The 25,390-nt window shown below is 40.3% G+C and overlaps 2 protein-coding genes across 6 annotated transcripts in view; one reads left to right on the top strand and one right to left on the bottom strand.

Annotated features, from left to right (window-relative positions):
* Nucleotides 1-3,195: 3,195 nt before the first annotated feature.
* RMDN1 (regulator of microtubule dynamics 1) lies at nucleotides 3,196-17,550 on the bottom strand. Of its 2 annotated transcripts, none has more exons than XM_042036477.1 (10): nucleotides 17,283-17,452; nucleotides 16,533-16,644; nucleotides 13,765-13,852; nucleotides 12,655-12,814; nucleotides 11,918-12,007; nucleotides 11,213-11,268; nucleotides 9,068-9,155; nucleotides 7,663-7,693; nucleotides 6,218-6,351; nucleotides 3,196-3,719 (listed from the first exon to the last, which is right to left on the bottom strand). In XM_042036477.1, the coding sequence occupies exons 1-10, from the start codon at nucleotides 17,400-17,402 to the stop codon at nucleotides 3,684-3,686; spliced, it is 915 nt and encodes a 304-aa protein (XP_041892411.1). In that variant the 5' UTR covers nucleotides 17,403-17,452; the 3' UTR covers nucleotides 3,196-3,683. The 2 variants fall into 2 exon arrangements, with proteins under 2 accessions (XP_041892411.1, XP_041892410.1); XM_042036476.1 differs by lacking the exon at nucleotides 3,196-3,719 and adding an exon at nucleotides 3,967-4,154 and having other exon boundaries at nucleotides 17,283-17,550.
* A 75-nt stretch (nucleotides 17,551-17,625) lies between these two features.
* The window catches only part of CPNE3 (copine 3), a 31,703-nt gene continuing 23,938 nt past the window's right edge, over nucleotides 17,626-25,390 (top strand). Inside the window, exons 1-3 of one of the 4 annotated variants that reach the window (XM_042036473.1) lie at nucleotides 17,633-17,714; nucleotides 17,896-17,988; nucleotides 20,447-20,505. The gene's annotated coding sequence lies outside the window, so the exon portion shown is untranslated. Of the gene's footprint in view, nucleotides 17,715-17,850; nucleotides 17,989-20,446; nucleotides 20,506-25,390 lie in introns of those variants that run through there. The other 3 variants (XM_042036472.1, XM_042036475.1, XM_042036474.1) reach the window with 3 other exon arrangements.

Here is a 25,390-nt window from a genome sequence, read left to right on the forward strand (position 1 = left end):
GAATGTAGTTGTTTCATTGTTTTGGTAACTTTAGCTGTCTCATAACTGCACTAGTTTTTCCTGGGGATAAGGATTAGTAAGCAAGAAAAAACCAAACCCAGTAGCTTTCTGTACATGTGTATGACTAACATGAATTTGACTATGAATTGGTCACAGACTAAGTCTGTGAATTGGACTAACTGAAACCTCCTGGCTACGGAGGAAAAAAAAGCAAAATTAATATACCTGTGTGCATGTATGTACTGTAATTGAATTTTCTGGGAATTTCAGTAAGACTATGTTGTAATTTTTTCTTTTCCCATTTGAATTCTGCATATTTCACCTATATTTGGGGGGAATGAGTAAAACAGCAAAAAGAGGGAAGGCAGCAATGGCTGGAGGTCTGACCAGGGAACCAGTGAGGTAATACTACTTGAAGGAGCTGGTGTGTAGTTCATGGGTTTTGTTGGTTCCTTTCTTCCTGCAACTCAGATGCTTTTCACTACACACTCCACAGTTATTACTCAGTACGTGGATATTCTTCCTTTTTCTGCTGCCGCACAAGGCACCTAAGTAAAGGTGCCTCTGTCACAAAGCTAACAGAAGAAACTCTCTGTATGGCAGATGTTTCAGTAGAACATGAATGCAGAAAATTCTCAAACACTGTATCATCCATCCTGAGACACTGTGACATAGAGGACTTCATTCTGAAGCTTTACTAATAGAAAAATAATAACGTTATGGTAGTTGAGAAAACCTTGTTTTAACTGTACTTTTGTGACATCAGGCTTTAATTCAAGCCCCAGATTCTCTCAACACCATGATTTTTTACTACTGACTTAGCTCAGGCTTGGTTTGTTAGTCTAAGCAATTTATGCTCTTCATCTTCCTCCTATAGATTGCAATACCCTTTCCTAGTAAAGCAACCATTAGGTATTTCTAATCAATTTTTTTCTAGACTGTTGTACTGACGATACCACATGTAATTGATTGTCTACCATTTCTTCATTATCTGGTCCTCTTCTTCTCTTGGGTAATTGGAATATATTGTTTGGCTGGACACCTAACTTAGGTTACTTCGTGTTTCTGGTGAAAATTCCTGCCAACATAGTAGAAAGACCAAGAAGAAAGTTTTATGTCTACAAACAGAAGTCCATATGCTTCCACACAGTAGTTCCTTTCTGATGTACTGGGAGTGTGTATTCATCCTGTGGTCACAGTCTAGGGTAAACGGTGTGTGCCCAGAAAACATTTACAGCCACTAAATCATCAGAAAGCTTCTCACTGCACATGCTGATATCACCCATAAAGGGATTTTCTTAGATGTTCCCTACTGTTTTTTTTCCTTCGTTTTTTATTTTAAACCACAACACTTTCTGCAAAGTCAAACACTTAGCATTTAAGTGTTACAGCGGGGATTATTGCAACAAGCATGTTTCAAACCAGGAGCCCCGTGGAAACGAAGTATATATGGACAGATTCGTGGTAGATGTTTCAGAGATGTTTATTTCTCCAGCCGCATGGCTGGGGCTCAGCTCAGGAACCCCGCAGTCACGGGACCCGAGGGTCCTTGGCCACACAGGGGAACACAAACCAACCAATGGGGAATGAGGCTGGCCAGGGGCAGGGAGACCCCGTGTCTCCCCCCCAGGGCCCATCTCCCAGGGCTCCATGGCAGGGGAGGAGACCCCAACATCTCACCCGTTTTATTTTAATAAAAGGAGAATGAAAATGACTGGATAACAAGAACAGTTTCAAGACAAAACAAGCCACCCTCCTGAGTCTTTAAATGTCCAAACAGATTCTGTGGAACATCTTAGGGCTGACACGAGGGAGACAGAACTCTCCGGGCATGCTTTGTGGGGAAACTGAGGCAGGAGAGGGTTTAATTTCTTCCCTCCCCCTTTTCATCCCCCCCTCGGCATCGGAGAGGAATTGTAGGGAAAGGGAATTGTATAGGGAAGCCATGGGGTGAAAAACGGATTAGGAATAAACTGGGGATGGGGTAAATTTAGGAAAGGGTTCATATTAGGTACAGGGTAAAAGGGAAAAGTAGGCTGTGAGTAGGGAAATTGCTGGGATGGATATTGTTTATAATTTTGTGCATAATGGATGCCTTTGACGGGAATACCCCCAGGCCCAGTAACATTTGCTGCTTGTAAACCCTTCTTTCCTTGCACTATATCAAATTGTACAACTTCCCCATCTCCTACACTTTGCAGGTAATTTTTAGGGTTATTCCTTTTAATGGCAGTTCTATGGATCCCCCTGTATCATCTCGTGTTATAAATCCATAGTTGTTTTTTACATTGTACCATTTCACAGTTCCTGTGACTTTCATTGCTACAACTCCTCCTATCCCGTGCTTGCGTGTTTGTCGTGGTTGCTGGTCCCGCGTGGCCGCCGCCTCGCCGACTCCAAGGTCTCGGCCGGGCCCCCGCGTTGCGGCTGCTCCGCGCTCTCCGAGCGGCGCTGCTCCGGCGCGTGTCTGGCCTCTGCACGGCCCCGCGTTGCCATCGCCGCTGGCTCCGTGCCCTGTGAGCGGTTCCGCTCCGCAAACTCCACGCTGCTTTGAGAGCGGCCCCGTTCCGGCTCGGCACTGCGCTGCGCGGCTTCTCGTGTCGCTGTGGAAACCGCCGCTTTTCCCTCCACAGGGCTCTCCGAGCCGTGTGCTCAGAGCGGCCTGCCCCGCCGATGCCCGGTTCCTGGCTGCTCGTGGCCCACGGCACCGCGGCACCTGCGGCATCGCTCCCTCACTCGCGGCCGTGTGGCCGGGGACCCCGAGACAGGGATGGGGTCTGCGGTAAGGGGCGCGCTCCCGAGGGGGCCGGGCGCATCCAGTGCAGGCACCTCCGCCGGCACGGCTGCAGACATGTGCTCCCGGGATGGCGGCCGCGCGATCTCGGCCACGGGATAAATATGATCTTCTGCTCTAGGGGTAATGGGACCATACAAATGCTCCTCAAGAGCTTCACTGATTATAAGGTATGCACGGAAAGCTTCTCTTTGATCCCATACTTTATCCCATATCTCGTCCCAGAAACACCCCTCACAAGATACAGGAGGTTCGATATCAAAAAGTAAGTCTCGAGAAATATCGGAGAACCTTTTGAAAAGCCAGATGAAGAAATGTTCTAGATCTCCCGGTTGCATTACTTTTTTGTTTTGTTGTTCAAGGATTCCTTTTACTTCTAGATACATTTTTTTCTGTGGCTCAGAGAGCCCCATTTCCCACAATTCTTCCATAGTCCAGAGAGAATATCCAAACCAAGATGAGAAGAGAGAGGTCTAGAGTGATTATTTTACTCACGAATCTTCCTCAGGGATCGGTGTCCTGCCCGCATTCCTCCACCAGTTTGTTGCAGTGGGGATTACTGCAACAAGCATATTTCAAACCAGGAGTCCCATGGAAAGCGAAGTATATATGGACAGATTCATGGTAGATGTTTCAGAGATGTTTATTTCTCCAGCCGCATGGCCGGGGCTCAGCTCAGGAACCCCGCAGTCACGGGACCAAGGGTCCTTGGCCACACAGGGGAACACAAACCAACCAATGGGAAATGAGACTGACCGGGGCAGGAAGACCCCGTGTCTCCCCCCCAGGGCCCATCTCCCAGGGCTCCATGGCAGGGGAGGGACCCCAACATTTAAGAGTATTGAAATTAATATGTGCAGCATTAATGATAAATCTGTAGGAGCATCTATTACTCTTGAAGGCCATTGAACCTCACAGGAAAACACTGTAGAAAAAATTTCAGGATTATAATTATGTCATGACCTTGTCCCTCCTTTCTTTAAACTCATGCTAGTCATGTTTCTTGTTATTCCTCATAAATAACTTGTAGTTTAGAAGTGTAAAAAACTTAATTAAAAATCCATGCAATCACTCTCCCAGCCTTTTCTGTCTAACTATAGACCCTGCTTGTGAATGAAGCCCCCTTCCTTCCCGTGTAAATCAACAAACAGGATCACATAATGAAACAGATCTTCCAGTTCAGAGTTTAATAGAAATTAGAGGGAGATAGAAGGTCTGGGCTATACTTTGATTAACAGCTTCAATAAACCAAAGTAGTATTTGGGGCTTTTCCTATGCTGCTCAAACCTGAAGCACTGAATTCCCATTATCTTGTTTCTTCTTATATAGAATTAAGCAGCTCCAAAGCTTCTTTCTGTACCTGAAAGAAATAAATGTAACATAACAGTGCCAGTTACAGGCTCTTCTAGCAAAACTTCCCTCACAAGTACCCAAATGTTTCACTGCAGTTGTGTAAATTCAGAACACTCCTAGGAGTAGTCATTTTTCTTCTGTAGTTCAAGATGCTCAATACTTGAAACATGAACAGGAATAAAACACTTAAGTGCCTTCAGTGTAATTCATTTACTATATAAATGAAGTTTATTTCTGTTGAATACAGATACTAGCTCTTGATTTGCTACAGTCCAATAGCAGCATGCAGGAAGCTGTCCCACCTCTGACCGTACCCAACCAACCTAGGATTTTCAACACTCTGGATAGCAACTAAGAAGTGCAAGACCATTTCTGAGGCTCTGTTTGCCTAAGGTTTCTGGTTAAAACCTAACAAAATTTTAATACGATCTCTAACATTCATATTAAACACCCCTCAACAACAAACCATACAAAACAGCAAAAAATTCTCAACACCCTCTCCTGCCTCCTCAAACCACATAAAAACCTCCAGCCCAACAAACTTCTGGTATTGACATAGCAAGCCATGCACACAGTGTAGGCCAGATACCTTTGAGTATCTGCGGTAAATGTTCAGAAAACCTAGTTATGCTGAGACAAGAATTCAAATGTCTTTGCACAGGCCAGTTTCCTTCATAGTGGACTATCAAGTCTAATTCCCAATGAATTTTGCATTGTACACATTCACCCAGAGAACGGGCAGAATACCACCTTTCTCAGTTCAGCAGCTCTGCACCCCTCTAAGATACTAGGAAATAGATGTACTGGGAGGCCACAAGTAGCTGAAGCAGATCAGCGGTTTAACAACTTGGCTACTGCACAGAATTCACTTCTCACTGTACTTTTTGTATGGTTCCTAAAGAAAGACAAGTTTTTGGGATCACTGGTTTCAAGTGTGCCTCCAGCTACTAGTAACTGTCAGAAGAACTGACCAATTTCACACACACCTGAGACCACTACTCCTTTAGGCTATTAAATTGCTAAACATTTTGCAAGGCACTGGAGGAATGTAACACTCATATTTCCACTGAAAGATGTTACTAAAGGAACTTACTTTTGGAAGAAACAGTTTGAGGCTGACTAGAGCATCTACAGAGGGATTCTGAAACACTACCTCAGTAGTGTTTTTTCTGAGGTGTGAAATGCAAAATCCTACCAAAAGTATTTCTTACGATTAGGACATTCAGAGTGTTGTATGGACATTCAGAATGTGCATCTCAACTGCAGCTTACTGCTAAATGAAATAGAAGTCTATCAACCATAAGAAAAATGAATTGGAAATGAGGCTTTGTTACTCCTGATGTTAACAGGATTGTTTATGAAAGGTAACTTCACCTGCTTTGGTTTATACTGAATGCATTACCAGGTATGAACAAACCTAATGGATTACCTCTCCTGGAAGTACTTAGAAATGTTTATGTAGGAAGCAGATGCCTACCCTCCAAACCAGAATCCTTCTGTGCAGTTTCAAAGGGTAATTAAGTGACTCATGTCATCTAGCATTTGCTAGATTTGCTGTCCAAGACACATTTCCTTAATTTGTTTTATTCAGATTGTCTGAATCTCTCCCTAGGGGCCTAGGAAGGACTGCAATGTTAAGGTTTGGTACATCTGTGGTTTTTTCTTCCTTGTGTTCACATGATTGTTAGCTATTCCAAACTGTGATTCCTACCTTACCCATTTCAGGCATATGAAAGGTCGATCTGTGTTCACATAGAAACCGGCTAGTGCAGGTGCCTGCCTGAACTTCAGCAACACAGCTAAGGCTGGATTGTTGTTAGCAATATGAAACTACCATGAAGAAGAAAGGATAACAGTTTTCTACTATGACTAAAACAAAATTATTTCCAACCACTGTTTTCAGAGGTGGCTGGTAACATACTAGAATTTTTTGGTGTTGATGTGATTCTGAATTATAGGTGCTAAACTGTAATTTCCTCTGAGTTAATTTTATAAAACATTCCACTGCCATGATGTCATACATGTTGGGTACAATATATGATTGTACTATTACAATTCTTAACTTCCTACCTGTTTGTCCTCCTCTGTCTGTGCAGGATACTCCTTTGCTTTGCTTAACCACAGAAGAGCCATCTTCTTATTGTTTAACTTCAAGTATGTTTTCCCCAAAAAGAGCAAATTTTTGCTGTAGAAATTTGGATCAGCTGCATAGAGACAGGTATGAAAATCTTTAGATGAGAATTAGCAGCATACTATACTTTGATACTATATACTATACTTTGGTACTTGTTTCAGAAAACAGAGTAGTTTGGCTTTGGATCAGAAGGAAGCCAATGTAAAACTTTCACTTGCTAGATTTTGGTCTCATAAGCAATTATACTAACTAGCAGCTTGTTAATTAATGTAATAAATAACACTAGATTCCTCACAAAGAGCAAAGCAGTGAGCTTAAGGCATAACAGCTTTGCTTTGCAGGTTTTGGACTCTCTGGACCTAGCACATACAACACGCAATGCAACCAGCTTAGCAGGTAAAGGCAAGGGAAAATAGGGCACATTTCCTAGCACATGCAGATACCAGCTTAGTTTTTGCTGCACAGAAGAAAACAAAACTATTTGTATCTACACAAAACATTTTTTAAGGAAAGATTTAAAGCTTGCTTTTATAAAGCATCATTCATTATTAAAGAGTAGTCTTGTCTACTGTTCATACTTATAGCAAAGGCTCTCCCTGCTGCTGGATTTAAGGTAAGGTTTCAAAACATATGGAGGTGTTTTGGAGGCAAATTTTGAGATGAAGTTCACTGTTCCAGTTCACAGCTGCATTACTTGACACCCAGGGGAAGACACACTATGAGCTTTTCCTTTGAACTTCACTGATTTAACTATGTACAAATCTTTCATAGAACACTGTCTTCCCTTGTCTTCCTTTATCTTTCAGCTAGTCAGTTTTGCTTATGGCTTCACTCCTGGAGAAATAACATGTTCATTTTTTATTTTATATCATGTGGACAGTTTAACTGTCAGGTTGGCACTCTTGATCATAATACCTTCTGAAATAATAAAAATTCTGCTTTTTCTATTTAGAAAACAGAGAACTTTTGAACTCTAAGAAAATTCTGAAAAAGTAACACAGAATTCCCTTTTTTAATTTCTTCTGCCCCCCTGCACTCCAGTTGAATTCCTTGGGAAAGAGTACTTTATTGTCAGGAAGGTACAAATTTCACTTTAATACTTATTCTGAAAAAAACCTTCATGTTACACTGTAAGTGGTGTATACTAGGTGTGTAACATACTTTTTAAAGTGTGTAACATATTTTTAAGTATCTCTGATAAAATGTTCCAATGTAACAGCGCAGTGTGCTGACTGGCCCACCACGTTTATCAGCTGATCATATGCTACTGTTTTGGGTTTGGTGGCTACAGTAATTAAGGTGATATTGACAGCTAGAGTTTTACTGAAAAGTCATCAATCCTAACAGATATTTTTCAGTCAAAACAAGTCACAAGTATTACCTTCTTCTGCCATGTGGAAGTAACGAAGAGCCTGTAAAAGACAAAGTTGTGCTCATTAAAGTGGAGAATAAACTCAACACAATAGTCAAATTACAGCCTTATGCACATACCTGAAGAAGGAGTTCCTATGAAAATGTGTGGATCTATGATATCATATTATCATGTGGATATCATAGATCCACACATTTTCAACTAGTTTCCCATCCAGCATATATGAAATTTCAGTCCATCCCTACCTTTTCCTAATGGTATTAGTTGGAGGGAAAAAGCTCTCACAGAACTTGAAAGTGCGGACATATCTACAAAACAGATTTTGTACTGAAACTGCAGAAGTCTTAGCAGTACAAGTTTTACTTCTTCAGCGACTTTTAAGTGCTACAGAACTGAATGCTGGGACTGGCATGATTGTGGTAGTATTTGAAATCCTGGCTGACACTCTGTATTCTTCTGAGAGTGTTTTTTCAGCAAAACTTACAAGCTTGACATTCCATTAAAAAGTTTTCTTTCTTTTTCAATCAGCTCTTAAATTGCCTTCTGTGTAACAGCAAGCAGTCTTCTACAATTACTTTCTAGTGACTCCTGCCCCCGCACTTTAAGAGAACAAAACAGTTATTGGTTGCTCTAAACAAACAAAGATTAAAACAGCTGCAGCAAACTTTTCTATTACCAATTGTATTGTCAAGTTTCTATATATGTACGGGTGTTTAAATAAGATCCACACTGGTTTAGACAAACACTGGTTTAGACACTATTTTAAAAGATAAACATCTGGATAGCATGTTTTAGGGTGTACAACAGCAGAAATCTTCATAGAAAAGATGAAGAAAACTACTTTCAACTGAAAAAACTCCACACCGTATGTGGCCAGAGAATGAAAGGGTATTTGTTCATCTTAAGTAACAAAGCAAGCTGTTGCTTTTTGCATTTAATATAAGGAGACAAATTATATTAGAGCTAGCAAATAAGTACATGGCATAACACCACTGTATAAATCATCAGCACTGGACTAGTACAGACAGTTATCTGGAACAGAGCATGACAGTAAATACAAACTAAGTTACATATAGCTTATAGCTTATTATTTTCTATTGCACAAACTACATGAAATAATTTTCACTATTCTGTGTGTGCTAGTTGTTTCTTTGGTTGGGTTTTTTTTTTTTGTAGCAATTTATAAATAATAGAAATCATCATCATAATAAAGCTGAAGAAAATGGAAGGTTTTTATGTTTTTAGATATCCTTTACTGTCCTGTTATATTCTCATTTTATTACTGACAGTTGTAAACTCACAACTCTATGCTTATTCCATAAGCGGAGGCCAGCTTTGTCAGAAAAATAAGTAAAAAGTCTATCATTAGCTTTCTGGGAGGAATAATAATCTGCGAAACATTTTCATACTGTACCTCTTGAAATGTGGAGGTTGGTGGTGTGGCAAACAGCGTCGCAGCTATTTTTCTTTGGTACCATGGCATCTCAGCAAAGGAGTAACACCTGAAGCAAAAAGACATGTTTGTATCTAAAATTCACATTTCTCTTGTTTTCGAGCAACAGTCTCATAATTGTTGTTGGACATAAAAACTGGATGTCATAACTGTTGATTCCAAGAGTCAAAACTGCAGACACACTGCAAGTTCTATAAGCACGTTCTCGCATCTGTACAAGAAAGTAACAAGATGTCTGAAGCTGCTACTAAAGAAGTTTTGGTGTGTGTTTTACTGGGAACTAACTACATTAGCTAAAACTGGGACAATTACTAAGCATGAGACAGATTTTGAGCTTGAATGATTTATGTGTGTTTTGTTCTAATGTATTTGCAAAAACAGCACAACCGAGTAATGTCATTGCCTTACCTCAACACTACTTTGCTTTTCTCAATTATTAATACAAAGTAGATCTGCAGTACATTCCTGAGACTCTGATCTATAAGAATGAAAATAAATTCAAGAATCAAACCACTGTGTTCTAGGCTAAGCCATGCTATGCTGTTTTTCTATCTACTAAATAACACAGGTAATCAATCAGTCAGTCACCTATCTTATTGGTGCTGGAAGGATTAAACAGCTTTATTGAAGCATTTCAAGTGCACAGAACATCCTGGGTGTAAACATTAAACAATGCTATTCACTTTAGTAGCCTCCCATGATGAGATTACAATTATTACTCACTGTGTAAAATAGAGCATTCTAGAGGTGAAAAATTAGTAACTGTAAATGTTTGGAGGAGAGGGGGGCAAGACATGGAATACACAGTCTGAGTTGAAATTGTGTCATTAGATGTGCCTAATCAAAAAGAGATTCAGTCCAGGACAGATAAGAAAGAGAAAGGAGAAAAATCTCAAGAACTGGCTGATACCAAATGCCAGTTTTAGATCAAGATGGCTCTGGAATTCAGCAATGAGTACATTTAAATATACAACATGGGAATATTTTAGAGCCAAAAGCAGTATTAATTGCACATTTCTGATCATCTTTTATAATTTTCTTTAGGAACAATGTCTTAAGTACTTTTCAGAACAAGCTTCCTATCTCAAAATGGACCCTGAGGCTTAGTCAGTTGGGAGCATATACTTATGCTTAGAAATCTGGACTATAGCAATTCTTAGATCATGTGGGAATGAATGGTGGATGCCAAAAAAAAAGTTTCTAAACTAGTAAAAACCTCTGGAGCAGTAGATTGTCATTTTCTCCGATACTCAGGAGTCAAAAAAAATGACAGAGAAATTGACTGTGGTTTTTAATATATTTTTAAGGTGAAAATACATTGCCTTTCTTTCTTTTCAACCTCTCAATCTTACAATAGAAATCTCCTGTAAAACAATGTAACACCTTTGGTCTTTTTCAAGCAAATAACCAAAAGTGCTGTCTGGAGCCTCTCACTAACACATAAACTATATTGCTTTCCATCACACCACTTACACAGAATACCCTGGTTAGTATGGAAAGTTCTATTTCCAGTCCATTTGCCTGCTATGTAACAGTAATTCTTAGTACTATTTTCACTGAGAAGTAAATTAAATTTCAACGATTTTTGTTTAATACATAATATATAAGCTCCCTTTATTTAACATAACTTTTAAAATACTGTATCATGACAGATAATAACAGAAACTATCAAAAGTGAGATGTATTCCGAAAATATTTATCACAGATTGTAATAAGTTGCAGCTGTCACTGAAATTCAAGGTAAATTCAGTGTTGAGTTTTGACTCGATTCACGTACTCCAGAACAAATGAGCACTACTCACTATCACTGATGCCCACTTTGGATTCTATGTAGCTAACTTAACGACTGCAAAATGAATTTTTAATAGTTCCATACAAATAAATTAAACGAACAATTATTTTTCATCTTTTTGAACTGCATAAGAATTAACAGCTAGACTGTTTCAAGGCATGATGTCTTATATCTGTTCAGTATGTTTTCATGCTTGTATCAATTACAAGCACATTCTAAATTATTCCAAGTAGTTCTGCAATTCATGCAAGGTATCTTAAACTGTTGCATTTTTCTTTGCCATGTGCTAACTTTAGTTTGAAAATACATCTTACCAAATCCCTATAAGATGAATTGTTGTAGCATCTTTTGGATTCAGTTCAATGGCTCTCTGGTGAGGGGAGAAAAAAGCAACACAACATGTGAATAAGTTGTTCTAATACGTGGATTAAAATATATTTAAAACTTGTTATCCTACTGTTAATTAAACCAGACTGATAGTGTGTAGAATTTCAAGGCAATACACTATTTATTCAGTGTACAACTAAAGCAGCTCAGCTCCAAAAATCTGATGACACTGACAGATGTCTAAGCACTTCTCTTTAGTAGGTTACTAAAAGTTGCATTTGAGACTTGGCATGTTCAGATTTTGATATAATCTCTGGTGATATAAAATTAGTAGTCCATGATCTTCTCCAGTATTTGTCCTTTACTGTTACATAATCCACAGTTAAAAGGACAGCCACACAGCCATTTCTCAATATCAGTTACATTTGATCTAGTCCTAAGAGGTGTCTAAAGCACTTCAGCTATTTCAAGACTCCCTTCTAAAGCAACGTAGTTTACTGCAGGAGAGAGTTTGTACTCCTTGTTTCTGGGGCATTTCTGGAGCATATGTCACAGTAACCCAAAGAACAAAGTGAACTAGGAAGTCTGAACAGAAGTACACTTTTGGTTTTTCACCAAAACTCAGTTAGCAGCTGTCACACAATCTACATATTGGACACATTAATCTTGTCATATGCAAAAAGCTGCATTACCTGGAAATGCTCTTTGATGACAATAGCATTTCCAATTTTAGTCTTGATTCCTTCGTAGTCTCCAACATCACTGAGGCAAATTCCATACCACTGTAATTCAAAAAACAAAACCAAAACATTTAACAGAGCACTATATTAATAGTACATTTTAAAAAGCTTGCAACCAGAACAGCTGCCACCACCACAGATGACAACAAGCAGTAGGTGTTTATTGTGAACAACTGAATCAATATCAGAGCAAGCTGCTGGTTTTCATGTGTAAGGGAATAAACATCCTCTTCTGATCCAAGATGCCAAGGCAACATTTTGCTACCTCTTTGCCTGTGAGTAAAGCAGCACAAAAAAAAAAAAGGGCAGAATGAAGCCAAGGCCTGAAATATTTCCAGTGAAACTCTACAAAGCCCAGGAACAGCATGCTGAATGTGAGATGTACAACATTTTTAAGCCTACGCCAGGGCAGGAGGAGCTAATTACATCAGCTGTAATCACCCTGATCAGTCACCTCTTTCCATGGTCCTGCACACACTGCATCAGTTTCTGTTTCCCTAGAGGAAGTTCCCCTGGAAAACTCTGAACTCAGATCTTCCAAAAACATTAGGAAGAACTAGAAGTCTCACTCATTCTCAACTGAAAAGATAAATTATGCTGAAGTTTGCTAAAACAGCACAATGACATTTGTTCTGTTTTCTATAAGCAGAAATCAACAAACAAGATTTCAGTTATTTTGCACGGCTCACCTTGTGTGCTGCAAAATTTGATTCATTTATTTCAAGTGCCTTTTTTGCATACTCAAGGGAGTCATATGTCAGTTGTCTCTTCTCCTCTGCAGAAGTACTACCAAGCTGAGCCAGATCCCGTGACGACCGTGCCAGCCGCCATAACAACTCTGCATCATCACTAATTAGGAACAGAAACATTGATGTTTTAAAGCAATTGGAAACAAAGCAAAGGTCTTAAAGGAGTCTTTCAAAGTATATCTCAAGTGGGTGGTAAGACAACAGTGAATCATCTGTCATGCTATGCTATGTACAACCCCAAGGTACCAAACAGCAAACGAAAGCCCACCATTACAGACTGTCTGACAATACCTTTGCTCTGCCATTCTGGTCTGCAAAGCAAACACATCTGCAGGAAAGATCTTTGTTTTCTCAAAAAACCCCCACAGATTTAGAAACCCCAATGGTACCACTCAAAACACCAGAAGGAAAAGGAGGGCTACTCTGTTCTTAGCTAGATGCACTCTGCTGATTTGTATTGATGTCTACTTGGAATACTTAAAACATTATGCATCTTTTTTTCCTCTAATTGTACTTAAATTATTAAATCCTTCCTAGAAAAACACTGAAAAAAAACAGATGAGCCATACCACCAGCACATAAATCTGTGTATTTATGTATTTATTTATATCACCATATCAAATGGTGTATAGCAGGTTATAGTCAAAGCTAAAGGATCATAAGTTTTATTTTGGTAACATATTGTTATGTAACACTGCTTACACTTCATTATACTTTAGGTAACTACCATTTTAGTTTTGGCTTACTAATTTAATAGAGACTTTAAAGTCTTTCAGGATTTTTTGCAGTATATTTTAAGGGATTTTTAGAGTAACAAAACAAACAAGCAGGACTGAAAAACTTGAGGGTTAACCCTCACTTTCTACAACTACCAGCTCTTCCTTCATTCATTTTTCCATTAGGAGGAAAAAGATCACAAGTCCTTCTTTCCTACTCCATAAGGGTGAAAAATAGGTTCTCCAGCATTCCACAGTGAGACTATTAGTTGAAAAACTGATACAGAAGAGCACAGAAAAGAAGCCACAGCAGTGCCACAAGGCAGTGAAGTACCTATTTTTATGCTGAACCAGCAACCGATACAGCTTCTCAGTTTCTCCACTCCCATACAGGTAGTCTGCTTGTTCTATCACATCTTCCACTTAGGAAGGAATTAAAATTGTGGAGACAGAAGAACAAATTATAGTTAATTAGGACATTACCACCAAAACATTTTAGATCAGGACAACCTAGCTGAAAATGATGTAGCTCATTTTTAGGCCATCATTGCAAACAACTTACAGCAGGACTGAGTAAGCAAGACGTACAATGCACAACGAGGATGACAATCAGTGCCTCTCTAGTGAAACTACAACAGCTTTCAGCAACACAGCTTTGGATGCTGAACAGATTTAACAGTCCAGGGTGTCTTTCTCAGTGCATCAGACTACTACAAATAAGTTACTTTTTAACTTATGTGAAAACGGCAGAAAAGAAAATAAAGTATGGAAAATGGACCAGGAGGGCAAGTAAAGTAGAGTTGAGAGCAACAAAACCCCTTCATTAGTATATGTAGAGAATTTAAATCTTACAATAGCAATGAAAAAAACCCAACTTTTAAAAATATTCTTCATTCTCAATATGGCGCCACAGTTTTGCCAGAATATTACTGCAGTTTGAGTGGGTCCCATTATTTACTCACAAGCCAAAACAAAACATTGCTTAAAGGTTTTCACACTGAAGTCCTTAGGATTTTCCCAAATACAAGCCCAAAAAATGCAATTCACCTACTGAAACTCCCATGTGTTCAAGATACTAAAAGCAAAAATAATTTTGAAAATCACAACTGGCTTTCTAGAGTATCAATTTATGAACTAAGTAGCATTATTTTTACGAGACTTTCTTATTCTAGAAAATACTCTGAAACACAACAGTGGTGGGGGAATATAATTTCCACAACTGGATGAATATAATAATACATAAATTAATATAGTACTTGGAACAGCATATAGGAAAGAGAATTATCAAACACCACACTATAGAAGATTATAGCATGAGAAAAGATGGAATTAGATGGAAAAATACCCAAAGGGAAGCAGATAAGTAATTTTGTTGATGTATGTAACTGTACAGGAGAAGAACAAACTTCGAGTTTACTCTTCTTCCAACATTAAAGCATTAAAAAATTACCATTTATGTCAAAAACCTTGTCTAATTTTTTACGGACCTTCTACCTATGCTTATTGTCTCTTTGGTATTATGCCTGGGTCCATGATCAAACTTAGAAGTCAAACGTAAGCTCTAACCCCTTTCAAAAAAATTAATCATGTTTATAAGGTTTCCTTTTTCAAGTTACCTACTAAATATGGTAGCCACATTTAAAGGCAGCACATTTTCTTTACAAAAGAAGCAAAACATTGAAGGCTACTGAACACAAAAGCCTCCTCTTCATTTCAAAAAGATCCTAGAATATAAATCAGTGCATTCTGGATAATTTTTAACCTTGCTGTCTCTAAATGTCTTCTTTCAACCCTTTCAAAGATAAGATAACAATCTATGTGGACTCTGGATTTTAGTGTCCAAAATGAGCTTTGTGGTACATCTTCAGTATAATCTTCACTGAACTATTATGTTTGCTTGCTGACCTGAACACTACTAATGTATCTAATGACTAAATGATCAGAACTCAAAACTTCTGAATGCATCTCCCATAAGCTGTTTTATGCAAATTATGCTTTTATTACTTTAGAGTATTTTTCAGGTATTTCTATTTTACCCTTATTTTCACCATATTTATTACGTCTTGTATAGAAGGCCCATTAGCATTGCTTTTCTTGGCAATGTAAATGTCAGATTCATGTGGGAGCACTGAAAAGACCAAAGGCAACTAAGTGGTGTTATTTATATTCCTCATGACAAATGATGAATTCTTTGTTCATTATTATTTCTTATTTGTGTACTGAGTAGCTATTTCAAATCTACTCACTGATGCTCCTTCTGCTGTAGCACATGAAACAGCTCCTTATCCATTCAAAAATTTATTGTCTGAATTTTTATTTCTATCTGCATAAACATCTAAGATGTTCCTCTTTTTGAGACACAGAGAAACAGGTTACCTGACCTGGCTACTACCTCAACTATGCACTGAGCGCACATCCAGTTTATGCTCATTCTCCAGTCAGTCAGGCTGACTCTGAAAATCCTTATGTAGACAGACAAGTTCTAAGTCTGCAACAACATTCCCTTTTAAGATATTGTTACTGTCCTTCCTGCAGTGAGACTATCCTTATTGAAAGGATGTGAAAAGACATTTTACCATTTGTTCAATTGTTCTCCGGTAAGTGAAGCAAGGCTTTGCTTCCCCCTTTTTACTGTTAGAGAAATAGAAGACATTTCTCAGTTTTGCATGAAGCGCTATCTTGGTGTTGCTCAACTAGATTAAACAGGAATCACAGTGTTCATACTGAAAACATGAAATAGTTAAAACTTCTAGAAATAGATTAAGTTTTGGTCTGCATTCCTAACAGACCCATATCTTTTCAATAAGAGTTACTTAAAGATTGGACAGCAAATCAGTTATCATCCACCTTGTGCATGTGTTCTATCCCTGACAGGATGAGTGACTAGATGTGCTTTCCATGACACCTGAAATAATCACTTGTTGAAGTGCTACCAGACTACTCATACCAAATTCAAAAGCATCTCGTCATGAAATGATACTGCATGCAGTCTTAATGGAAAAAATCAAAAGCATTACACCATTTCCCGCTATAATTCTGGCACTAAAAGTTGTAAGTCTCACATCAGAATAACCAAAATACTTCAAAATTTGAAAATATTACCTTTGAAGCTCGCATGAACCTCAGCGAAGCCAGAAATCAGCTTATGAGCTTCATAAACCAAAAAGGACCCTGTTGAAAGGACAACCCCCCTCTGAAGGCCTTTTCTAAGCACCTGTGTAGGATCGTAAGACAGGTATTAATGAACATTATCACTCCGAGATAAAAAAGGTTTTTTTTGTCTGTATCACATATTATATTTCAGATTTTGAGCAAAGAGAAGACTTTAAAATATTAAAAAATCCCCGTAAGACAAAATGCCACTTCAAGCGAGTACATTTGAAGGACATTCAACAGAAGCGCACGATTACACCCGAAAACACGAACACAGCACTAGACTGAATATAAACCGTAAATACGGAGCAAACACAAGTTTAGAAGCAAAAATCAAACCCGTATTGCTCAAGCGAGCCCAGGGCTGTTTTCGCACAACCAAAGCAGTCCTTCGCTACGCCCCGCGATGCCGGAGCCTCCACCCGCCTCCCTCATGCCGGCGGAGCGGCCCCGCGGGGGCGAGCGGCGGCCACACCCCGTGGGCATCAGAGCGAACTAGGTTGGAAAAGGTCTCTGAGATTACCCCGTTCAACCTACAACCGAACCCCACCACGTCAAACAGAGCATGGCACTAAATGCCACGTCCAGTCTTCCCTTCAACACCTCCAAGGTCGGTGATTCCCCAACCTCCCTGGGCAGCGCATTCCAACAAGTCCCGAACCGGCCGCGCTGCCCCGCACCGAGCGGCACCGCAACTACCTCGGTCCCCAGCCGGCCCCGGCCGCAGGGGCCGCCCATCGCCTCTCGCCGGAGCGCCGTCCCCAGGCCGGCGGAGCCACGGCGGAAGAGCCGCGCCAGCGCCGCCACAAACACCGCCATCGCCACCGCCGCCAGCACCGCCCCCCGCCTCCGGAGCAGCCGCTCCGCCCCGCGGCCCTGCCCGGGCTCGGGGGCACACAAGGGCAAGGGCCATCCGCTCGGCCGGGCAGCCCGCCGTACCGAGAGCCGGACATTACGCAGCCGGGCCCCGAGCCACTCCGGGCCCGAGTGACCGCCTAACCTACCGGGCCGGGGAGGGGGGGAGACACACGGGGGCTCTGCGCCTGCGCCCCGGGGCGGAGCGTGTCCGGCCGCGCGGGTGTGGCCGCCGCGGGTCGGGTGTCCGGAGGCTCCGCAGGCTCCGCGCTGCAGGTGAGGGTGGGGTCTGGCGGCGCAGCAGGGGCCGCTCCTGCGGCCGTGTGCCGTGTCCCGCGGGGGCTGCGCTCTCGGCTCCTCCGCCTCGTCCAGCGGGAGCCGTGCGGGGCTGGGGCTGCAGGGCAGGGCTGCGGGCGGCTGCTGTTCCAGCCGTTCCTCGTGTGAAACGTCCCCGCAGGTGCGGCCCCACTTCCTGCGCCGGGACACGGAGCGCGCTGCCGGCTGCTGCTGCGGGGATCGAGGAATCGCTGCCCCATCCGCCGTCCCGCAGGTAGTGGAACTCGGTGGAGTTAGAGCTGTAGGCCTGAAGGTTTGAGTCCGCAGTGCCGATCTGTGTGGCGGTGTAAACGCCACTCTGAAAAGCACTCTCACCTCTGACAGAGGAGGCTGTCGAGAGTCAGCATCGTTCCTGAAAGCCACATGCTGTTCTTTCTGAGCTGCTGGTTGAGTGGGTGGTTGTTTTCATTCTTCACTGTAGTTGCATAATATATGCAAGACAAACCTTAGATAAAGTTCATGTTGTCATAACTTAGTCTTCCACTAGGGAAAAGTTTTAAAATGTGAAACCTCTTCACTTTCGTTTACATACTCCTGTTTTCAAAGTACGTTAAGTATCCTCAAAGTAATGTGTATTGTCCTGCCTCCAACACTTACATTTATTTTCCTGGGGGGTTATGTCCCTGAAGGTTCGAGTTAAAGATACTTCTGTGGTGGTGCAGGAAGTTTGTTTAGTAAAAGTAAATATAGTCAAACTTAATCCCAGCTAGTCTTATTTTCAGTTGGAGCTTTAAATTTTAACTTCATATGTGTATAATCACAGAGGTAAGATGTTTCAAAGTGCGTGCAGAACACCAACAAGCATTAGAAGAAAAAGAGGCAGGAAAGATGTTCAAGGAGTAGGAGACAGAGGTCTTTTTGTTTATCTGTTCTGGTGTTAGGAAGAATGCAGTTTTGCAACAAGTATGTTTGTGCTAAATATCTTACAATTAATCTATACTGGTTCATTATAGGTGACGGTTAGACTAATTTCAGTTCAGCTATCAAAAGCATAAATCTATTTCTGGTAGGCTGAATAACTAAGGTGTTGTTAAATGTCATCTGCCAGAATTCCAAAGTAGCAGAATGGGTACCACAGTGTTTGTACAGCCTTCTTTTATGCTGAATGTTTCTCCAGAATTGAATGCTAAAGGGAAGCCATAGTGTTAGAAGTAATACAACTGAAATCTCAACTCTACACATATGTGGGATGGAGTTTAATTTTTTTTTTACCTTAATTTGATTTAGGAACAAATGCTGTCATTACATGGTTTCCTAAAGGAAATACCTTCAGGGACAAAGTTAAGGAGTAAGCTACCTTCTATTCCTTCCTCTTTATTTCCTGTGAAAGTCAGAATGCTCTTCCAACATAAGTAACGTATGATCAACGTAGTATTTGTAGATATTAGCTCCTATTAAACCCAAGAAAATTACTTCTGTTCTTAGATCATTTAGGTAAAGATTAATACTGGCCCCTCCTAGCATGACATTTGAAGGTGTGGTGTGGCTTGTGCAAGCAAGTAGACAGGAAGTAGAATTGCAGTGTGTTTTTTTATAACCTTAAAGGTCTTTTCCATCGACTCTGTGATTCTGTTTGATTTCTTTGGTTTATCTTTAATATTGTTTTAGGTAAGATGCTGTTGCTCAGACATTTTGAAAGGGCATTATTAAGTGTTTGAAGGATTTATGAATAGAGGAATTTTGGGGCTTGGTTGCTGGATCCAAGCTTCTGTTTAAGGAATAGTCTTTAGTGATTTGGATCACTTGCTTCATACTTTGTTCTGTGGTTGAAGGAAGACTATCCTGTAGATCCATTCCATCTTGTAGATGGATCAAGTGCATGTTCACTCAGTGCTTTATCAAAGGCACAGTTAGGAGAAAGCTGAATTAGTTCTAGTTTCGGCAGTTTGCTTCTGGTACTTCCCCTATCCAGAAGGGTTGTTATAAATTCCTCGTGGCAGGTGATTAGCATATGTGCAATTATCTGATGGTTTCAGGAATTAGCATGACTGCTGTGTGCTTGCGTTCAGAGCCACTGCCTGTGGATATGCAGAGCATGAATGATGCCTCCAAGGCACAGGGAACGCTGAGTTCAAGTAGCTGTTGTGATACAGAAGTGAAGGGCTGCTGACTGGAGAGCTCTTGGTTTGCATATAGAAAGGTTTGAAATACCTCTGGGCTATAGTGAAGGGCAGTTTTGTGATTGTTGGTTTCAAGGTGTTGTTATTGCTTATACTGAGATGTGCTGGACCATTGCGGGATACTGATTTCATGGACTTTTCTTAGGCATCCTTTAGCTGTGTAAGGATGCACAGGTTTGCTAGAGCATAAATAACATTGGGAGCCACTGATTTTGATCTACTTACTCTAATGCACTGTTACCTTATTGAAAAAAAAGAATTTAATGAATAGGACAAATCCAGTAATCGGGTCTCTGTTCTTAAAATCTTAAAGGACTTTTCTTGCTGGACTTTTATAATATTTAGTATATATTATTGTCTAACAAAAGCTCTGAGTATCTCTTGAGTAATCTTTACAGTGCTGCTGTCATGGATACATAAAACTGTTGGACAGGTTATTTATTTTAAGAGGAACTGTAGTTCCTCAAACCATATGCCTTCAAACCTCTTGCTTTGATTGATCTATGGTAATAACAATTCTTGGTTTTAATTTTCTTTCATTTCACGTTTTAGTGCTACTGTTGGTTGAAGGTTTGGCCTTTGGCTGAGAGGCCCAGAGGCAGAGCTCTGTGGTAAGTTACTCTAGCTCATTTTTAGGAACTAGTAGTTGTAATGGTGAAGTGTCGCAACATCCCTTGAAACGAACTGTAAAAAGGATTAGTCTAAAGCATGTGTTCACCTGCATCTTGTTTCTGCAGTAAAGTACTGCAAATTTTAGTGAGAAAGAAGTTCTTCTTTCTTGTGGGTAATGTTAATTATGTAGTCAGTCAGTCAGTGACTCTACACAGAGAAATTGCAATGAAGAATACACAATTTAAGATACTATTCAGATTGCATAGTTAATAGGTTGTTTTCCATGAAATAATTGGTATAAAGATACTCTGATAAAGCCTATTAAGATAAATGCAAGAAACACATGTTCCTCTGGTTTGCTGCTCTGTGCTTAAAATAATTGAATTTTGAACTCAGGAGATCTGTACTTCTTAATTTTCTTGTTGAAGGCACAGTATTACCTTTTATAGTTTAGCTCACTTGAATTGAAACATCACCTAAAATACTTTTGTGTGAGGAAGGTGCTGGGAAGAACCAAGGATTAAAGATGTGCTTAAAGGGCAAACACATGTATACAGGATTAAAAAAAAAAAATCAGCAGAAGGATGTTTAGAAATAACTGTTTTGAAGTAATTTTGTGAGCAGGTGTCCTAGAAGTCAAATTAATATTTTCTTTGCAGTTGGTTTTGGTTTTTTTTTAAGTAGAATTCCGAACATGTTCTTTGTCAACGTAACTTAGTGATGGATTTCTATACACGGAAACAAGCCTGACTTGTTATACCAGTGTCCTACCAATTCAATAGAGTATCATAAAGCTTGTGTAAGTAGATGATTCATTTCCCATGCAGAAATCTATGCTTCTGTTCTCATGTACACATATACCTCAGATTTCTTAAATATTAGCTTTTATTTTTGATTGGCATAACCCTCAGTAAAATGAGTGGTATGGTCATTAGGGTTTTATCAGCATAATCTTACTTGTTTAATTCAGAATGCTCTTGTTCCTTCCTGCATACAAAATAGTGAATATGAGAATCATGGAGTCATTTAGGTTGGAAAAGACCTCCAAGATCATCAAGTCCAACCTTTAACCTATCACCGTGTTGTGAACTAGACCATAGCACTAAGTGCCACAATGAGTTGTTTCTTGAACATCTCTGGGGGTGGCAACTCCACCACCTCACTGGGCACTCCATTCCAATGCTTATCAATACTTTCCATGAAGAAATTCTGCCTGATGTCCAACCTGAACCTCCTTTGGCACAGCCTGAGGTTATGTCCTCTTTTCCTGTAACTTGTTGCTTTGGGAGGAGGCCAACCCCCATCTGGCTATACCCTACTTTCAGGGTACAGAGCAATAAGGTCGTCCCTGATCCTCCTTTTCTCCAGGCTAAACACCCCCAGCTTCCTCAGCCATTTGTCATATGACTTATTCTTTAGACTCTTCACCAGCTCTGCTGCCCTTCGCTGGACATACTCCAGCACCTCAATGTCCTTCCTGAACTGAGGGGCCAGAAGTGGACACAGGATTCAACGTGTGGCCTCACTGGTGCCAAGTACAGTGGGACGATCACTGCCCTTGTCCTGCTGGCCACTCTTGTCTTGCTACAAGCCTGGGTACCTTTGGGCTTCCTGGCCACCTGGACACACACGCTGGCTCACATTCAGCCACTGTTGACCAGCACTTCCAAGTCCTTTTCTGCTGGGCAGATTTTCAGCCAGTCTTTCCCAAGCCTGTAGTGCGGCATGTGGTTATTGTGACCCAAGTGCAGGACGCGGTACTTGGCCTTAGTGAATCTCATACGACTGGCCTTGGCCCATTGATCCAGCCTGACCCCTCTGCAGAGCCTTCCTAACCTCCAAGGTAGGTACAGCTGTCACTGAAAAAGTGATGGCTGTATCCGTACTATTAGAAGATAAAGCTTACTCTCAAGGTTTTGTGTGATTCTTCAAATACAGAACAACTCAAGCTGCTTCTGGTACTTACCTTGTCAGCACATCAGCTGGACAATTTTTCCAGCTGTGTTGCCTGTAAACAAACTGAAAAGAGGAGCCAGAATTCAGATTTAGAGGTAGAATTTTTAGAGAAGCTGGTTTGTTTGTTTGTTTGTTTTTCAAAATGCAGTGATGAAATTAGGTTGTGGAACAGTCTTAGCTTTTGTAACCTTGTATAAAATGTCTTTTTCCTGTGAGGTGGTCTGTTTCCTCAAGAACTGAAGGGTTACCATGAGATTTTAAAAAATATATATTTATATGCATGTAGCCCAAGATCCCTAGCAATTGTGTTGCTACCAGCCCTATCAGTGAGAAGAAGCATCCATTTGTCATAATTTCATTGTCAGCTTCTTGCAGCAGAAATGGCATTTTCTGGCTTTTTCAGTCTGGCACACAGTTGACATAAAATGCTTAAGTGTAGCAAGAAGATTAGCTGATCAGGAGCAGATTTTATTTGCAAGTTTCTCATGGCCTTCCTGTGTTCATTTGGGCCCTGAGATATATAAAAATTATGGATTTTTGGTCTATTACCGTTAGGAGTTCACAGGAGCTAGGAAATGTTCTATGACAGTAAATAATTTCTATCAGAACAGGTTTGAGACTTGTGACTAAAGACAGTGATGCCAAACCTACTTTATTAGTCTTTTTGTCTTCTAATTAGGTACTTCTGCTTGTCAGACTGGATGCACCTGTAAATGAGAATATATCATTGTAATACAGCTCTGCAAGGTTATCTGGGCAAGCCAACTGACATTGCAGCACGGAGAGGATTGCTACAGTCTAGCAGTTCCCCACTGCGCTTTTAGATCATTCTGATAATAGATCTGTCCCTTTCCAGGTAGAATGCCATGTTTGCAGTTTCTGTTGAAAAACAGACAATGACTCAGTTGTTCGATGTGTACCACTTATCTTCACTAGAACCATCACTGGAGTTCAAAGAACATTCTGATCTATAAAACTGGAAAGCAGGACTAGTCCTTGACTTAGATTTTTGCTTTGATACTTACAGCTCAAGCAGAAAGACTTGTCATATTCTTAGTTGACCTAATCATGCTCTTGAGCAGCCTAGACATGGCAGAGGATCCCTTGTGACTGTACATCACTGCAGTTCAGATGCACATTATATACAGTAATTTTCAGTCTTTTCCTGTCCAGATTTTTTTTTTTTTTGAGCCTGATATGCCCCTGCAATCATAAAAGCTATTTCAAGAAAAAAGACAACCGAGGTGTCACCTGCACACATTCTGGTGTGCTTTGCCTCCCTTTATGGTGTATGCTACATGGAGGGCAAACAGTTCATAGCTTGAGGAAAACAAGGGTTTTAATTAAATTTGACCAATGTGGAGCACAGCTACTTTAATAACACTAACTAATTAAATAACTAAATCTCTTATGTGTCGTAACTTACTGGCAGTCGAGGCTCATCCTACCACAGCCCAAACAATATAATCTGTCCATGTAAAGTTATTCCAGAATTCCAAATGTTCAGGTAATCCGGTCATCTATCTAGAATATTTTACATTTGGTTTGCCTACTAGATGTGTTGTAGAATGGTATTTCAACAGGTAATGCACTAGTGCAGCCATGATTTGTTTTTGCCATCCTGGAGAGGTGGCAATTTGCCAGACTCTGTATTGCATCAAGTCCTCAAGAAGAGGTTGCTTGCTTACCTCTTCTTAACCTACTTTATCATCTTTAGAAACCCTACCATCCACCTCTCAAACCTTTGGAACTTTTCAGCTAACACGGGCTTTTAGAAGTGAGGAGAATTGAGTGACGCTGGAGTAATTCTTGCTTTCATGCATTTGGCATGATGAGGATTTGTGCAGCATGAGCAGAGCTCCAGCAGATAGTGCTGTTTGAAAGACTCCTGGAGCCTGACTTGACACAGGTGAAGCATGTATGCCCTCTGTAAATTCTGTATGGTATGCAGTGTTGTAAGAGAAGTATCTCTTCTTTATTTACAAAGTTTCACTACCTTAAATATTTATTTGGATTAGTGAGACAACTTTTTCTTTCTAATAAGTGTTTTACTAACTTTGAACATTTATAATGTTACTGAAAATCAGGTTGTTTATAATTTTTCGTGATAAAAGATATCAGTCTTATGGAGAAACATTTTTTTAAGCAAAATAGCAACATTTTTTCTTGAAATGCATTACTGTTACAGACATCTTTAACCTATTAAACAAATATAGATTCCTAATAGTCTCAAAACTTCTGAGGAAGATGCCTTGCATTATTTTTCATCTTGGATTTTTCAAAACTGGAAATGGTAAATATTAAAGGACCATCTTGTGATTTGTGAAGGTTTGCTCTTTGTCTGGATTTTGGGTATCCTCCACTTAAATAAATGCATGTTCTTGTTACAAGTTGTCTTTTATCTAATATGGAACAGTTGTTGCATCTCAAATGAGTATTTGCATTTCAGGGAAGAGTATCAGCCTTTTTATTCTTGCCTTCTCTATGCTAAAGGATGCTTTTTGCACAGCACCTCTTTTGCTTAATGGCATGATTTGACACTGGTCAAATGCCAGGCACCCACGAAGGCTGTTCGCTCAAAAAAAAAAAAAAATTACCAAAGGGCTCGTGAGTTGAGATGAGGACTGGGAGAAAACACTCTAAGGGCAAAACAGGTTCAAATTTAAAGGTATAAAGTAAATTTATTATTCATAGAGTCAGAGGAAGATAATGAGAAGTAAAATAAGCCTTTAAAATAACCTTTCCCCCACCCCCAGCCCCTCCCTCTTTCCCACCAACAGCACAGGGAGATAGGGCGTGGAGGGTTTTGGTCAGTTTGCTACTGAAGATCTTTTTCAGTTCCTTCAGGGAGAGGAGTAGGCATCTTTCTTCTGTTACGCCATGAGTCCTTCCCACGGGCAAAACAGTCTTCCCAGAATTTCTATGGTG

Source organism: Corvus kubaryi, unplaced genomic scaffold (assembly GCF_017639235.1).
Source record: "Corvus kubaryi isolate FWS band 111438036 unplaced genomic scaffold, C.kubaryi_AGA036_p1.0 37385, whole genome shotgun sequence".
In the NCBI taxonomy this organism is placed as follows: Eukaryota; Metazoa; Chordata; class Aves; order Passeriformes; family Corvidae; genus Corvus; species Corvus kubaryi.